The sequence below is a fragment of the Suillus subaureus genome (genome assembly GCF_016647635.1).
Source record: "Suillus subaureus strain MN1 chromosome Unknown BJ212scaffold_30, whole genome shotgun sequence".
Taxonomy (NCBI): domain Eukaryota; kingdom Fungi; phylum Basidiomycota; class Agaricomycetes; order Boletales; family Suillaceae; genus Suillus; species Suillus subaureus.
Window position 1 is genome coordinate 495508 of NW_024538586.1, and position 15617 is coordinate 511124.

The 15617-nt window shown below is 47.8% G+C and overlaps 5 protein-coding genes across 5 annotated transcripts; 3 read left to right on the forward strand and 2 right to left on the reverse strand.

Moving 5' to 3' along the window:
• Window positions 1-1865: 1865 nt before the first annotated feature.
• On the reverse strand, window positions 1866-3992 carry BJ212DRAFT_1278179 (TvLac6; the record flags this gene model as incomplete). The annotated part of the gene is made up of 11 exons (XM_041331414.1): window positions 1866-1912; window positions 1963-2027; window positions 2079-2102; window positions 2154-2302; window positions 2430-3141; window positions 3192-3219; window positions 3271-3351; window positions 3396-3558; window positions 3611-3679; window positions 3730-3781; window positions 3829-3992. The coding sequence occupies 11 exons, from the start codon at window positions 3990-3992 to the stop codon at window positions 1866-1868; spliced, it is 1554 nt and encodes a 517-aa protein (XP_041189936.1).
• A 1548-nt stretch (window positions 3993-5540) lies between these two features.
• On the forward strand, window positions 5541-7045 carry BJ212DRAFT_1376057 (DNA/pantothenate metabolism flavoprotein). Its single transcript, XM_041336477.1, has 6 exons — window positions 5541-5777; window positions 5830-5864; window positions 5929-5957; window positions 6005-6450; window positions 6504-6623; window positions 6676-7045. The coding sequence occupies exons 1-6, from the start codon at window positions 5625-5627 to the stop codon at window positions 6970-6972; spliced, it is 1080 nt and encodes a 359-aa protein (XP_041189937.1). The 5' UTR covers window positions 5541-5624; the 3' UTR covers window positions 6973-7045.
• Window positions 7046-7307: 262 nt separating this feature from the next.
• BJ212DRAFT_1302147 (uncharacterized protein) lies at window positions 7308-8072 on the reverse strand (the record flags this gene model as incomplete). Its single annotated transcript, XM_041333224.1, has 2 exons — window positions 7308-7526; window positions 7575-8072. The coding sequence occupies 2 exons, from the start codon at window positions 8070-8072 to the stop codon at window positions 7308-7310; spliced, it is 717 nt and encodes a 238-aa protein (XP_041189938.1).
• Window positions 8073-8471: 399 nt separating this feature from the next.
• Window positions 8472-10180, forward strand: BJ212DRAFT_1278340 (actin family; the record flags this gene model as incomplete). Its single annotated transcript, XM_041331427.1, has 8 exons — window positions 8472-8495; window positions 8561-8597; window positions 8712-8739; window positions 8796-8864; window positions 8912-9508; window positions 9561-9632; window positions 9687-9831; window positions 9887-10180. The coding sequence occupies 8 exons, from the start codon at window positions 8472-8474 to the stop codon at window positions 10178-10180; spliced, it is 1266 nt and encodes a 421-aa protein (XP_041189939.1).
• A 1198-nt stretch (window positions 10181-11378) lies between these two features.
• BJ212DRAFT_1278136 (Alpha/Beta hydrolase protein) lies at window positions 11379-13645 on the forward strand (the record flags this gene model as incomplete). Its single annotated transcript, XM_041331413.1, has 13 exons — window positions 11379-11692; window positions 11748-11825; window positions 11877-11980; window positions 12032-12085; window positions 12142-12179; window positions 12243-12297; window positions 12356-12483; window positions 12571-12807; window positions 12861-13050; window positions 13107-13165; window positions 13211-13269; window positions 13325-13552; window positions 13609-13645. 13 exons carry the CDS (start codon window positions 11379-11381, stop codon window positions 13643-13645), a joined length of 1581 nt encoding a protein of 526 aa, XP_041189940.1.
• Between the last annotated feature and the right edge of the window lie 1972 nt (window positions 13646-15617).

The window sequence follows — 15617 nt, forward strand, 5'->3', positions numbered from 1 at the left end:
GCATTATCCTCTTGTTTCAGCTTCGAATTTATCCCACCCCTCTCACTGCTTCTCTACGATCTGGATCTGATCATCCTATCAAAAGAACCAACACGAGTGCAACCTAGAACCCTCGGGATCATGTTCCTGCACCACACGCTTCTATTGGTCCCACAGTGCCTCCATCAGCGAATTCATGAGCCATGGTATGGTAGTCATGAGACCTATAGACTGATACAGTTATGCTTATGTCAAATATATCCTCAGACTTTGATCATGCAGTTTGTAACTTTGTGTATGCGTGCGTTCACTGCATGTGTGTATTTTGTGTGTAAGTCCATAATCACGACTTATACCCCACGTATTTGCATCATGTTTATTCCGAGTCCTAGTGCAGTTATGTAAACCATGCGCATCTTCTCATCCGCTCACCATGTTGTTCATCCTCGCCGCGACTCTTGCTTGATGCAACCGTTAATGCTCCAATTATGTTTCTAGCACAACCCGCCAACCACGAGCCCGGAGCGGCGAGCAGTTGTTTCGCTTGCTGTGACTGCTGATGTTGTCCTCGAGGAGAGGCTTCCTTGATCACTGGTCTTTCGTAGTTACTCTGATTGCAGCTGTGTGTGAAACTAATGGCAGTGGCAAAATTTTTGCACCTGCGATAATGAAATCGTAGCGCCGCTGACGCGCCAGTTCCCAACTCCTCCTTCTGGATCCGAATTTTCCACGCATTTACAGAGCCAATTTCCTTGGTGCGCGAGCTGTATCTTCCTTTGTTTTTCTGTTTGTGTTCCAATCCTTTGCTTCCCACTCTACCCTAGCATCGCCTCTAACGTCAACCGTGATGATCTTCATACCGCATAGGCAGCAAGACGAATGGCCATCTGTATATCCGTAGGCAGTTGAAGTGGCCACAATATTGATTTATACGCATCGCAATTGCAGCATCAGTCCTGCATTCATATCTAGTCTCCTTCCTGACGCTTTGCGAGCAGTGCCTATTTGTATAGCTACCCTGATTAATCTGATCTACTTCTCATTTCCAGTCTACTTGATCCTGTATCCTACATTTGCGTTGAGATATATCCCTAAATCACCAACCGTCCTTCCTCCCACCTTCAGTCCAATTCCTGCACCATCATTGGTCCCCTCGGTCGTTCGTTCGCACTATGTAACATCGGCAGGTTTCCTTCCACGATCCGTGGGGGCAGTGCTAGCACTCTTAGGGCTGTGATTTTGGCTCTGAACGTGTCCATTCTTTCGCCCCTGGTGTCTTAGTGTGAAGTACACCTGCACTAGAGCGCCTTTGAGGTGTCGACTGTATCCTCCTGGCCCAATTATTGCGCCATCAAAAGCAAAAGCAAAAGCTGCTAATGGAGTTGCGTAATGCGTCCTTAACAACTCATCCAGCGCTTCTCATGCCTCCAGTGTGTCGGCCACTTCCCAATAATGTCATCTTCCGCCACCTTTTGTCCTTGCTGTCTTTCATGTTAACGCGTGATCTAGTAACTTCAGATTGTTCACTGTGAAATCGTTGTCGCTTGCCAATGTGCCGGCGCAGGCTAAGATCATGTGAAGGATTGATGTATGAATGAGGCCTATCTTATCATAAATACTATCACATTGCTTTCCCTTTTTCCTTAAGTGTATATCTCACTCGAACCACCGTACATTGAATAATCCTTTCTTCTGTTACTTCAATATCGACGATACCTACTTGAACTTACAAACATTTCAATATAATGTCGTCCTGTTCCCTCGTGTCCGGTTCTTAAGTGTTATCTGTCCTCCTTGACAGGTTTCCATCAATTCTACTTCCCATGTGATCAAGACTTATCATGATATTACTAGCAACAAAATAAACTGACAGAAATCGAGTGGGACTAATAGTTGCCATCGTAATAGATTGGACACAAGCGATCCCATTCATCTGTATAGCAGTTCAGCAATAGAAGTATGGATTCTTCACATATGACCTACATGGTACGGGGCTCACATGTCCGCTATTATCTGAGGGACTTTCTGCCATTACCACAGCAAGACCGCTGGATATGAAGAATTAGCCATTTCGTTCACGAGAAGAGTTACAAACATACACTTCAAGGTGCCAGTCAATATGACTGTTGGTTCGGAGTTAGTACCCTTATTGATAGCTCGATAAAATGTCATACCAATGCAAGATCCAGGGACCAGAATTGTCGGTCACCCATCGGATCACCATTTGTTGCCCAGCGCTCCCAGAGTTGATCACATCGTGGCGGACAGGGTTCACGTAATTGAAAGTACTGCTGCCCGCGCTCTGTACGACATTGAATGTATGCTAATGATCATGAGTACCGGCCAAACGTGCCTTCGAAGTCACGGCCAACTTACCCCATGAATGTGTATAGGATGTTAGTACAATACATATCAGTCGCGTGAATATCGAATAAATGGAAAAGACGTACAGGTCCACCTGGACCGCTTATTACCATCGTCAACTCTACCACTTTGTTAACCTCAAGAACGTACACACTCCCGAGTGGGAGCAGCTGAGAAGAGTCTCGAGCTCCACTAAGAATTTGGAGTAGAACAGGAACGGGAGGGGCTTGGAATGTGACATTATTAACATAGAATTTCAGGCTAGCGGTAGAAACCTCGAGGTTAAGGTTGATATCTGCATTATCATATCCTTTAGTGCCAGGAGCACCGGGATTGATTAGCGTATGCAAGTCGGTCTCTCGCAGTGGGTTCATGGATGGAGTATTGACGGTAGTTGGGTCAGCCTTTGGGGCGCCTTTGTAGCGTAGGATAGCAGAGCCGTTGTAGGTCTTATCCGAGTTAGGAACACCGCGCACCCAGTAGTTATCCACTGGCTGATTGGCTACTAGAACCACAGAGTAGCGCTGAGCCGCAAAGATCTGGAGCTGATCTACCACCAGAGGTTCTGTCGGCACTCCATCCACCTCAATAACATATAAGTCGTGGCCATCGATGGAGAACAGGACATTGGAGTCGCATGACATTTGAACCAGGCGCAAACGATATCGCTTTCCTTGCTCGACATTGATCACAGCGAGATCAGACTCGGGTCCGCCAGTATAGCGACCTAGTCCATTGATGAGTATAGATTGGGCAACAGCTATCGTGCCGCGCAATGCAGGGGCTACAGTATGATACCTAGTCATCCTGATTTAATCGGGCAGACTACTCATGTTCATAAAACTCACCAGCCGGCAAGCGTGATCACGGTACTTGCTGGAAACACATCATGGTCAGATGGTTCGTATGAACCAATTTCTCTCTCACCATCGTCGACATCGTACATATATGCAAAAGGGTCTTGAGGATCATGAATTACGAGGGCTCCCCTGAGACCATCGCACTGTTCTATAGGTCAGTCTTCTGCTGCGTATGCAAGGTTCGAGTAATACTTGCATATTGAACAGAATAATGACTATGGTACCAGAAAGTGCCCGCCTGGTTCGAGGCGGAGAAAGAATGCAAAAATGAGTGGTTTGGCGTGATGGGGCATCGTGTAACGAAGGCCGTCCCATCGGCATAGTTCGTCCCATTCTGGAAGATACCATGCCAGTGCTGCCGTAGACAAGGTAAATTTAAACAACATTGGTGAATTGACACTACTTACGACACTGGCTACCCGGAACATCGAGTCATTCGTGAGGTTGTTGACCACCTCAATGTCAAAGTGATCTCCCTGTTGTGAGGTCAGCATTGGCGCACGACAAGGAGCTCAACAAAGTTCACCTTCTGTGCTGTAATCAAAGGTCCAGGAAATATGCCATCAACAACAGTTGCTCTGTCAAAGATCAGGAGTGAGTGTTAGTGCCATATTAATAGACTCACGAGCGTTTGAGGCCATCGGGAGCGATGACTCTACAACTTATGGTCAATCGGGTTTTGGGGCTATGTACAGGGGGTTGGGATAGCGGGTAGGACTGTGAGCGAGATACTATGGATGTGGCATTAATCGATGAGATTAGAGAAACGACTAGGAAAAGAATAAACATTGCGATTGTTCACGATGTTCTTCGCGAGAGTAGTGGAGGTGGGGTGCTCTCGCAGCTTTTATCTTGCAGCAGCTGGTACTTTTCGACCTTATCGGCGCGCTAATACTCTCGCGATTTTCATCTTGCAGCAGTAGATAACCTGGAGGTGTTTCAAAGCAGTTGGTACCTTTCGACTTTATCGGTGTGCTAATACTCTCGCAATTTCCATCTTGCAGCAGTAGATAGCCTTGAGGTGTTTCAAAGCAGTTGGTACCTTTCGACTTTGTCGGCGCGTGATTACTCTGCAAACAGCTGTTCAGCGCCTAGTTACCAGCAGCAGCCCGGTCGCCTAGATGCCACTCCGGAAGTCAACAATGATCTGTCGATGCATACAAGAATGATGACGCACCGCGAAACTATAACTCAGATGGCGAAACAGCCAAGTTACTGACCCCAGGTGTTAGTGCTTGGATGCCACAACGGCTTGAATAAACTCTTCATGCACAGAAAAAGAAGAATACCGAAGTGACCGACGGTGCCCCTCCACCGAGTATATCGGCTGTGCGAGAGTATCAGACTAGCATTGGTCGGACAGAAATGGTCACACGCCGTAACCGGTACTCTGCGCTCATGGCATGTCGGAATCTGTGCTACTGGGCACTTAGACGTCTCTGCACAGAACTTTGAAAGGAGAAAGCCGGCAGCCTTGATGATAGTTGAGGCGCAATGGAATCGTGCAAGTTGGGCTGGAGTGATCATCTAGGACTGGTCACCAACGGAGTGTCAGTTCTTTGCTGCCAACGGGCTGTGGCAATGACTGTGATTGTAATACCAAATGCACGACCGCAGACGGGCAGATAGTGAAGTTGATATTAATTTTGGAAATCGGGCGGCCGCTGTGGTAACTATAACTAGTGATGTGCTACTAGTAGGCCTGGCTTCAGGCCCTCAGGTCCCCACACACCAGGCCCATGATAATGGTCCGGACCTGGCTTCACATGACTCGGCTAACCGACCTATAAACTAAGGAGGTGAGCCATGGAGAACCTAATACAAGTTCACTGGAGGCGTTAGTACACTCACAGGAACCTGAAGATAGAGGACAGGATGAAGCGGTGGCGTCGGAAAGTCAAGGGGCCAAGGCGTCCATATTCTAAAAGGTCAGAACTGTCGACTCGTGGAAAGACACAGCGGTCCAGATTGTGTTCAAAGTCGAGTAGCTACCCAAAAGCGTCAAACCTCGATTCACCGTGATGGTTGAATGTCATCTGCAAACTTTCTACGGAGGAGAGAGACAGTGTCTAAAAGGATATGTCGAGGATATCCTGATGAGAAGCTACCTTCAGGTGCGACCAATAGACATATTCTAAGGATAGAAGCAAGAGTCAGTCGACGTTAGTTAATTACTTTGTTATGATACATGTATGTCGCACGTGGTTGTTGTCTCAAACCAGATGCTACAACTTAGTACGGCTAGTAAGTAGTGGCAGTGTTGCTACTAACTCCGCCTCCCCCCGCGGCTAAGGTTAGGGTCAGCGCTTTGTGAAATTGCACGATTACTAATTATAACTTAGTTTGGCTAGTTACTCGCTCCCTTCAATCGTCGTGGTGAGATCGCAAGTACTTCAAGCAGGGTCTCTTGATTCGCACAGGATGTCTAATACAACACATGAATCGCAGACATTCTCTGCTGAATCATACTTTGAAACACAACCACAACCTCCTTCACTCGTCGCCGACACAGAGGGAGTTCACGAGTTTATTCAACGGCAACAACAGGCTAACCGATCCGTCGTGCTTGTAACGGTGAGAGTCATTATCACAAGTGCTCGCATCATGCACCCTGAACTCGAACCAGAGCGGAGGGACCACCGTACCACTGGAGCTCAATGTGTAAGAACGAGCAACCACCCCCAGCCGCACAGGGTCACTGACCTCACGTCTACTAAATGTGCAGCGTCCGCTTTCTCGATAATTTCAGCGCCGGTACGTGCTATTTCCAATTTCGTTGTATTTTGCAAACCATCATGCAGGTACCCGGGGTGCAACGTCTGCCGAGTATTTCCTCAAAGCTGGTTATGCCGTCATATTCTTGCATCGCCAGTTCAGCCTGCAACCCTTTAGCCGACATTATTCCCACTCTACCAACCCATTCCTCAACTTTCTCGAGATTGATGCTGCATTGCCGTCGTCCTCGACTATTGACTCGGCATTCCCGTACTCGAATGACCCTCCACCCACGACACCGACACCGCAAATCACTGTAACCACAGCTGAGCGCGCCAAACTGTTTTCTGTGCTTCGTGCATACAAAGCAGTGCATGCTCTAGGGACCTTACACATGGTCTCGTTCGTTACCGTCAACGAATATCTTTGGCTGCTGCGCGCAGTCAGCAGAGAAATGAGCGTCCTAGGAAGAAAGGCGATGTATTATCTCGCTGCCGCTGTCAGCGATTTCTTCTTGCCGCAGCAGAGATTAGTAAGTGATCACACCTTGTCTCAGAAAAAGATGTTGACAATACCGATGGTTAGTCGGAACATAAGATACAATCTGGAAAGGGCAATCTGTCCATAGAGATGGATCAAGTACCAAAGATCTTAAAGCCACTTGTGTCGGAATGGAACCCAGAAGGGTTCATTGTCTCCTTCAAGGTATGCTCGCTTCAAATTTTCACCGTGTCATTTGACCGAGGTATTTCCCCAGCTCGAAACTGACGAGATGATTCTGATACCGAAAGCCCAACAAGCGCTTGAACGTTATGGGCACCAGGTGGTGATCGGAAATGATCTCCATCACCGTAAGCACCGCGTTGTGTTGATATCTCCCGTGGCGGCAGACGCCACAAAGAAATTGGACGGAGCTCTCGTATCTCAACCTAAATACGCGGAATTTTGGATAGAAATCGATTCTCACCAACCGTCTAACCATCCCAAGGAAATAGAGGAAGACATCATCGAAGAACTGCTTAAACGGCACAATGTATGGATCGAAGGCTCATGAGCGGGGGACATTCTGATCTATAGCAATGCGTTGTATGTAATATTGATATATAGAATTACAGGGTTTCGATATCTCCCCGAGGCATGTCCGAGCGGGAGTAAAATCAAGGGTCCTCTGATAAGTTTCCTTAATTTAACATGGATGTGTCCGACTCCGGTGGAACTCCAGGCAACAGCAACAACATTTATCCTAGCTTACGACGTTGATAGGTTTGAGTCACATCCTCTCATAATATATGGGCAAAGGAATAAAACGAGTATATCGTAAGGCTCATGCATCTGGTTGCTGACATGTTATCTTGGGGAAGTCTTTACAAATAAAACTAGGATATCTTTTCAGGCAAGCGTCCTCTTCGGCCCCTTTGGTGGAACAGAAGGCGATCGGGGCTGGTCTTCAAAAAAGGGGCCGGGTAGCTCGATGGTAAGTGAATGATCCTGATCGGAAGGCGGGATATCGACGCTATACGACTGACGCTCGGGAATACTTGATGGCTGATTATTCACGGGAAGCTGCTCTTGGGCTAGATGTGGAATACCGACGAAAGTACTCTGCACCTAAGTCGTGTGAATTGTAGTTGCGTTGTAAGAATAAACCGTACTCACCCACGGCTTGGGATCGCCACATGCATAGTGCGCCGACAGCGAACAACCGACCGAACATAGCACAACAAATTTCTCTGCGTCCGGTACTCTGAACTGCATCACGACAGGAGGGGCAAGAATTTTCGATGGTGCAGCAGCGACGAAGGTGCATGTCGCATGCAACGCGCTGACAGTAGTCATCTCGCCCTGCTTGTGCTTGGTAGCTGACTTGGTTTTTGAACGCCAAAGATGCGACTTTGAGAGTATACGAGACCAGAGTCTGTTGAACGGTCTTGGCTCGTCTTCGTTGACCTCCGATGAGCTTTGCTTGATCCTGGCTGATGAGCGGTGCTGAAGAAACACCCAGACTACGAGGACACCCATGCCAATTATAGAGATTGCGAGAATGATAATGCTTGCGACAGGAAACGAGCCTTGATTGACCTGGGCCGGGCGGGAAGGACTGGATGTAGATGCAACTGGAAGGCTAGCTGTACTGGTGTTATTGGAGGGTGCCATGATAGATGGAATCGACAGTCGATCAAGACTCAGCTCAGCTTGGTCCTTAACATCCTTCCGATTTCAAGATGGGAATAAGAGGCTGACAATTCTGTCAACTCCAACACACGGAAATTTTCACACTTGACTTAGCGTATTATGATTCGATTCTCGTGACTGATCACTGACCCACGCCCGTGGACACACAGCATAAATTTTTGGATGACCTGTGATTGCGGTGTAGGCTTAAGTCTGGCGACATTGATGATTGTGACCATCGTGACAGCCATTGCATAGCCCTGCGAAGTTTTACGGCTGCGCGACTGCGCTTTCTGAAAAGAACTGTTTAAATAACATGTACAACTCAAGCTTGATCTCCAACGGCCATCAAGATCACCCTTAAACAACGAATAATTAACCATGGAAGAAGAAGTAGCTGCCCTCGTAAGTTCAATTCTATTGCCGTCGTTCACACCGTCTTCTAGCAAGCTCACGATCAAACTTTTCAGGTTATTGACAATGGTTCCGGCATGTGCAAGGCTGGCTGTAAGTCATCCTCGATCTAATCTGTCACAATGTCTGATAAATCTTATCGCAGTTGCTGGTGATTCAATACGATTCATGGTGTTGTAAGGATACACAACTGACTGCATTCTTTAGGTGACGATGCTCCTCGTGCCGTCTTTCCGTACGTATCACATTTTATATCACCATTATGCGCAGGGTATTCACAGGAAATGCCAGCTCCATCGTTGGTCGCCCGCGCCACCAAGGTGTTATGGTTGGTATGGGACAGAAGGACTCTTACGTTGGGTATGCTTCGCCGCAGTCATAGTCGCCATCAGCTTACATCTAGCCAGTGATGAGGCTCAATCCAAGCGTGGTATTCTGACGCTCAAGTATCCCATCGAGCACGGTATCGTCACGAACTGGGATGACATGGAGAAGATCTGGCATCACACTTTCTACAACGAGCTTCGTGTAGCCCCGGAGGAGCACCCTGTCTTGCTCACCGAGGCTCCTCTCAACCCTAAAGCTAATCGTGAAAAGATGACCCAAATCATGTTCGAGACATTCAATGCACCTGCATTCTATGTCTCAATTCAAGCTGTCCTGTCACTGTACGCCTCCGGTCGTACCACCGGTATTGTCATGGACTCCGGTGATGGTGTCACCCACACTGTACCTATTTACGAAGGTTTCTCTCTGCCACACGCCATCCTCCGTCTCGATCTTGCTGGTCGTGATCTCACCGACTATCTCATCAAGAACCTAATCGAACGTGGTTACTCTTTCACGACGACCGCCGAGCGTGAAATCGTCCGCGACATCAAGGAGAAGCTGTGCTACGTCGCCCTCGACTTTGAGCAGGAGATGCAAACTGCTGCACAGTCATCGGCCCTCGAGAAAAGCTACGAACTTCCTGATGGGCAGGTCATCACCATCGGTAACGAGCGGTGAGACGGTTCCCTGTCGATCATTGATCATCATCTCATATAATCGTGAAAGGTTCCGTGCACCTGAAGCTCTCTTCCAGCCTGCATTCCTTGGTCTCGAGTCTGCTGGTATCCATGAGACGACGTAAGCAAGCATATTAATCGCTAGGAACGTTGTCTGATCTACTTCACCTCCTAGGTACAACTCGATCTTCAAGTGCGATCTTGATATCCGTCGTGATTTGTATGGTAACGTCGTGATGTCGGGTGGTACTACCATGTTCCCTGGTATCGCCGACCGTATGCAGAAGGAATTGACCTCGCTCTCGCCGTCAAGCATGAAGGTTCGTGCCAGACTGTAGGATGTGAGACATAATTCTTATTCATCATCGTTTTTAGGTCAAGATCGTCGCTCCCCCTGAGCGGAAATACTCCGTCTGGATCGGTGGTTCCATCTTGGCTTCCCTGTCCACTTTCCAGAACCTGTGGTGTTCAAAGCAAGAGTACGACGAGTCCGGTCCCGGTATCGTCCATCGCAGTGCGTATTTCTCGCCATATCTCTACCTATCGATCTCAATGTTCCATTCAATTCTACCACAGAGTGCTTCTAAACATAATCAAAGAAGCAGTGAAAAAGAATCGTGTTTCTACTGTACTAGAATGACATTGCTTTTTGATTTTCTACGATCTTGAGATGCCCTCACTTACGTTAAGCCTGGATGTTACAGTTTACTTTTACCTAGTCTTACGACACATTTTCTTGAGTGGATATCACTTCTTGCTGCACTGCGGCACCTCAGACTCACTTACTGAGTGAACAAACACAACAAGATAACATATTATGTAACAGGTACTGACAGTGCCTGGCAGACCAACATCATTTGTCAGCGAGTCTTGCGAAAGCAGCCGCACACATCCGAGTCTCAAGACTGTTCTTTTGACATAACACTTGTTGAAGCAGCCCTGCAGGTGGAATCACTAGGGCAGCTTCTCACGACTCACGAGCCTCTTTACCAGAGTAACATCACCAATCGGCAATTCTGTCATTCTCCCTTGTTGGCTCTAGCTGGTGGTCAGACGTAGCCATGGTGTCGTGAAAAGAGTAGGGAGGGATTAATGACCATGACCCTGCTGTTTACCGTAACTCTCCCAGACTCGGATGTGTGGCTATGAGTCTTCACTGCAGACGGGCATCTAACAGCATCTACTTCGTCAAAATTGCACGGTTGGGAACTACAATTTCGGCGATGTAGATTCACTGTTACCTATGTCATTCTAAATGCAACCGCGGAAGTTCATTTGCAAGTGAGCTGCATTCATTGTTTACGGAAATTCACTACCGAGTTGTTCAAGCACACTGTGACCGAAGTTTATTTGCAAGCTGTCGACGACTCGCCGCTTTCTCCCCGCGAGGGCACCATCATGTGCCGCCAACGGCGGTGCAATACAATTGGATGGAATATTTCCTCTTGAGTGAGGCATATATGCGCCCAATACTAATGTCAAATCACTCTCAACCATGTGGCTGTCGTTTCATCACGAAAATCAAACCAGTATAAGTCGATATCTGTTCTTTCGTCAAGCTCTACGTAACGCACGTCTTCAACTGTTCAACGTTCAACTGTCAGTCTCAGCCTGAGGGACCAGAGGGTCATCATGTCCTGTGATCAACCTGTCACAGAGAGTAAGTAAGGTCGTCTCGGACCCCCTCACGCGCAAGGTATATAATGTGGTCCCGCCATTCCATCACGCTGGTCGGTGCGGCGTCTTACTTCGCGATCTATGAGATTGGAAAAAATGTTGATCAAAGCTAACTTACTGGCTATTTCGCAGACTTTTCTTGCTTTAGAAGCATTGGCCACCACGAATGCGCCCATCATTGACTTGGGTTATGCTCAGTACCAAGGTTCGCTGGACACGGCTACAAATACCACTAGCTTCCTTGGAATACGGTACGCAGCTCCTCCGCTTGGTGTGTCCAGTTTTGTGTAGCGTATACAATGCCAACCCACACACTAAACACATAGGAAACTTGAGATGGGCAGCTCCGCAGCCTCCACCGACCATCCCAGGCGTTCAACAAGCTAACACGCAATTAAATGAATGTTATCAAGCACCCCTGGGCAATGCCTCAACAAATCCTTTCGGAAGCGTCTCTTTAAGCAAGAGGGCTGTCAGTCAGTCGGAAGACTGCTTATTTTTAAAGTAAGCCTTATCTTAGAACGATCATTAAAACTCACAATTTGGTTGCATCCGGTAGCGTATACACCCCAGGAAGTGTGGTTGTGGCCACTCCGTCGGATGGGCTCCCAGTAGTCGTGTTTGTTCACGGAGGAGGGTAAGTAGTGTGTGAAATGATCCCCTGTTAGTAAAATTGATATTGTTATAGGTATATCTCGGGGGCTGCGAGTTTATACGACGGTGCAGATCTAATCGTGGAATCGAATTATGGTGCCATCACTGTCGTGCTCCAGTACCGCCTTGGTTTATTCGGTATGTCTTTGCGACTCTTTCTGGTTTTCAAATGTACCCACTGTCAGGTAGGTTTTCTTTCTGGACAAGCGGTCAAAGAAGGGGGTGCGCCTAACGCTGGACTACGTACGTGCTCATCGAATTTTGGCAGTTTCAGACTTTAACTGAACCTCAATCTCAAGTTGACCAAAATTACGCTTTGCAGTGGGTACAGGCATACGTAAGCAAAGATATCTACTTGCGTGTTTTGTATTCCAGCTGATAGGAAGCTCACCTGAAATAGATAAGTCACTTCGGTGGCGACCCTACGAAGGTCACGATTTGGGGACAGTCTGCTGGTGAGTCGTGTTGACTACTCTTGTCATCATTAGCCCTGCTTCCTATTCGTCTTTTCAGGCGCCGGTTCTGTGATACAGCATGTTGTTGCTCACGGAGGCAACACGCAACCTCCCCTCTTTAGAGCCGCCATGACGAGTTCCACGTTCTTGTCGTCACAGTACAATTATAATGACCGTATTCCGGAGGTGATTTTGTCTATGAGATTAACGTCTGGTGACCTGAATGCCACTACCAGATACTGTACAGTATGGTCGTGAACGGAACAAAGCAAGTCCTTTCATGGTCAATATTTGGCCGTTTCTGAGCTAATACTCTCAACTCACAGCTGTGGCTCAAGTTCGGATACCCTCTCTTGCGTGCGCGCTGCAGACATCAATACGCTGCAAACCTTGAACTCTAACATCAACCTCGATGGTTTCTATGGCATGCTCACATTTGTCCCTGTTGTGGATGGGACTTTCATCATGGAAAGACCCACTGTAACACTCAGCAAGGGCCGTTTGAATGGTGTAAGTTTGATGAAAGAAGCCATCTTAGAGCAACACTCATACCCTTCTTTTAGAACCACCTTCTTGCGGTAGTGAATACGCATGAGGGGAACATCCTTGTGAATCAATCAACGACATTGGATGTTGCAGATTTCATCAGGACGATTTACCCAAACTTTGGTCCTGCTCAGATTACTGGAGCAGCGATGATGTACCAGAACATGGGAAGCAACGTCGATCAGGCAAATCTTGTGATGGGTGAATGTACGTATGTCCTTCGGTGAACTCGCGCCTGCTCCTGATTTCATGAGTGGATTTAGCAATGTTCATCTGCCCTACTTATTATATGCTCAAAGCTTTCGGCAAACGAGCGTGGAAGGTAAGTTCAAGGTAAGTCACAATTATGTATGCTTAACAGAAGCAGGGCGAGTTTGCAATTCCACCTGGCCTCCATGGAGATGATGTTGGAGAGTACTTCACTTCGTATTTGTAAGCTGGTGTGAAGGGTCACTACCTACTCTGACACGTACTGTTTCAGGGATGGTCCTTTATACAATAATTCTCAGTTCATCACTTCCTTTTCGAATTCCTTCATGGCTATGGCCATATTTGAGACTCCTGACCACAGATACGCCCCAAGAGATATCACACCTTCCTGGAAGACATGGAGACAAGGTTTTACAGAGATGATCTTCAATGAGACTTCTGAGGGAGCACCTCACGTCTACACTTCCAAGACCGACATGGCCTTACTCAAGCGTTGCACGTGAGTACTATATCATATATACTATGCGTACATGGTGCTGAGCTAAACGCAAATAGCTACTGGCGACATGTGTCGGCGTATTCGGCGCAGTGACTGGGAATGAAGTTCTGTTACCCGGGTTACTTGATCAGGCGTGGGGTCATCATCTTCCACATGTATAACTATAGATTTTCAGTGCAGATTCACTGGCGGCAGTTCATTCAGGATCATTCAAGTACGACTACAGTCCATTTCCTAGCAAGCTATAGTGCAAATTATGTCGGGACACTTTTCCCCGACTTCGGTCCTGCTCAGATTGCCGGGAGACTGATGATGTGCCAGAACAGTGGACGCAGCTTCGATCGCTGATCAAATCCTGTGATGGGAAATGGGTGTATGTCCTGCAATTCCTGTTACAGATGTATGAGTCAATTCAGCGATATTATTTGCCCTGGTCGTTATCTGCTTGACGTATTTACAGAAAATACAAGCCCGTTGCTAGTCACGATTGAATTATGTTCAGTAGAAGCACGGTGAGTTTGCAAACGATTCCACCTGTCCTGCACTGATGCTCACTACTTATTTGGAAGTTTGAGGCGATGAATTGACGCCTACCTGATGTAGGATGATCATCGCTACTTTTCAAATTCATTCATGGTTACGACCATCCACGAGACTCCTGACGACAGATACTCCCAGGCAGTTATCGCACATTCCTGGAAGTCCTGGTGACACGGTTTTACAGAGATGATCTTTGACAAGACGTCCGAGAGTATACATGTCTCGATTCCAGGACCGACACGTCCTTGCTTGTCGATAATGAAGAATATGGATCTGGAAGAATCGCTGTCAGGAGGTGAAGATGTGTACTGCGCAAAGTCTGTGACCCTAGTCTTGCGGCGCTCCCAAGCACATACCTGGTGCTAGCTGAATCCTGACGCAGTGATCGATGCTACTGAAGTCGAGGTCGAGCGGCTAACAGCTGACGAGGAACGTCTTGCAGTTGCCGGAGATCAGCCGGAGGTGCAAAGTAGTGATGGTGAGACTGACGAAGCCAAGGATGCCCATGGCAAAGAGGTTGTCTTGGCTCTCAACGCTGACGAAGCAATTACCTGCGGGTGACCCACGCACCCACAGGTACCACCCACGGTCATGATCCTATTTCTCAACTTACCCGTGGGTAGCACCCGGGTATGACCATACCCGGGAATCTACCCATGTCAGGCCCTATAGACTAAGCTGATGCACTGCGGGAGGTAGTCAAGCTCCGTCTCGCAACGCATGTCAATAGGAATGGCATAACTAACCATACAAACCATACAGAGTTATTTCTCAGAGCAGTGCGATCATCAATCTCAGCGAGTATCCGGACGACCGAACAGATGCGTCATAGTCTAACAAAAATTTTGTGGAGATTGACAATGTGCAGTGATGACACCAAGGATAGTGGTATTGCTGCATACAATTCTTCCCCACAGGTGGCCGCAGGTTCCCACTAGCAGACGCAGACCAAACAGAATGCAAGACAATGGTGAATAGGATGCAGAACCGCTACATAACTAAGTGCCTCGAGGCCCAGGCATGACCCTGGCACCTCTAACAGACACCTGCCTAAGCCCCTAACCAACCCCAACGGACACACTGGTCGATCTTATCTCACTCGAGATAAAACCTTTCAGGAATAGTCGGTATTATGGTTTAATAGCCAATTGAATGTCCTCTTGGTGCAACAACATATTCGGAGAAGAGAACTAGTCGCCTTCCTCGTGACTGATCTGGGCTCCGAATTAAGCGCCGACGGGATTGTGTTCGGTGTGCTGTCTACTGGTACCCCTCTTCTCTGTGGCACCGACTCACCGGTACCAATCCAAGTATAGGCTGTGCGTCGGTGAAGTTGTAACCCCATATGTGATGCGCGTTAGCTTTGAAGGAAACAGACCTGTCAGTAGATCTTCAAGTGACAAACACCACCACTAGTAAGTATTCTCCACGTCTTGCAAGTTATGTGTCGTTGGCTGATTGAAGCGTGTGGCGCCCCCGCCGCCCACGGAGGTTCAGGCGTTCAAATTAAATGACAGCCGCATGC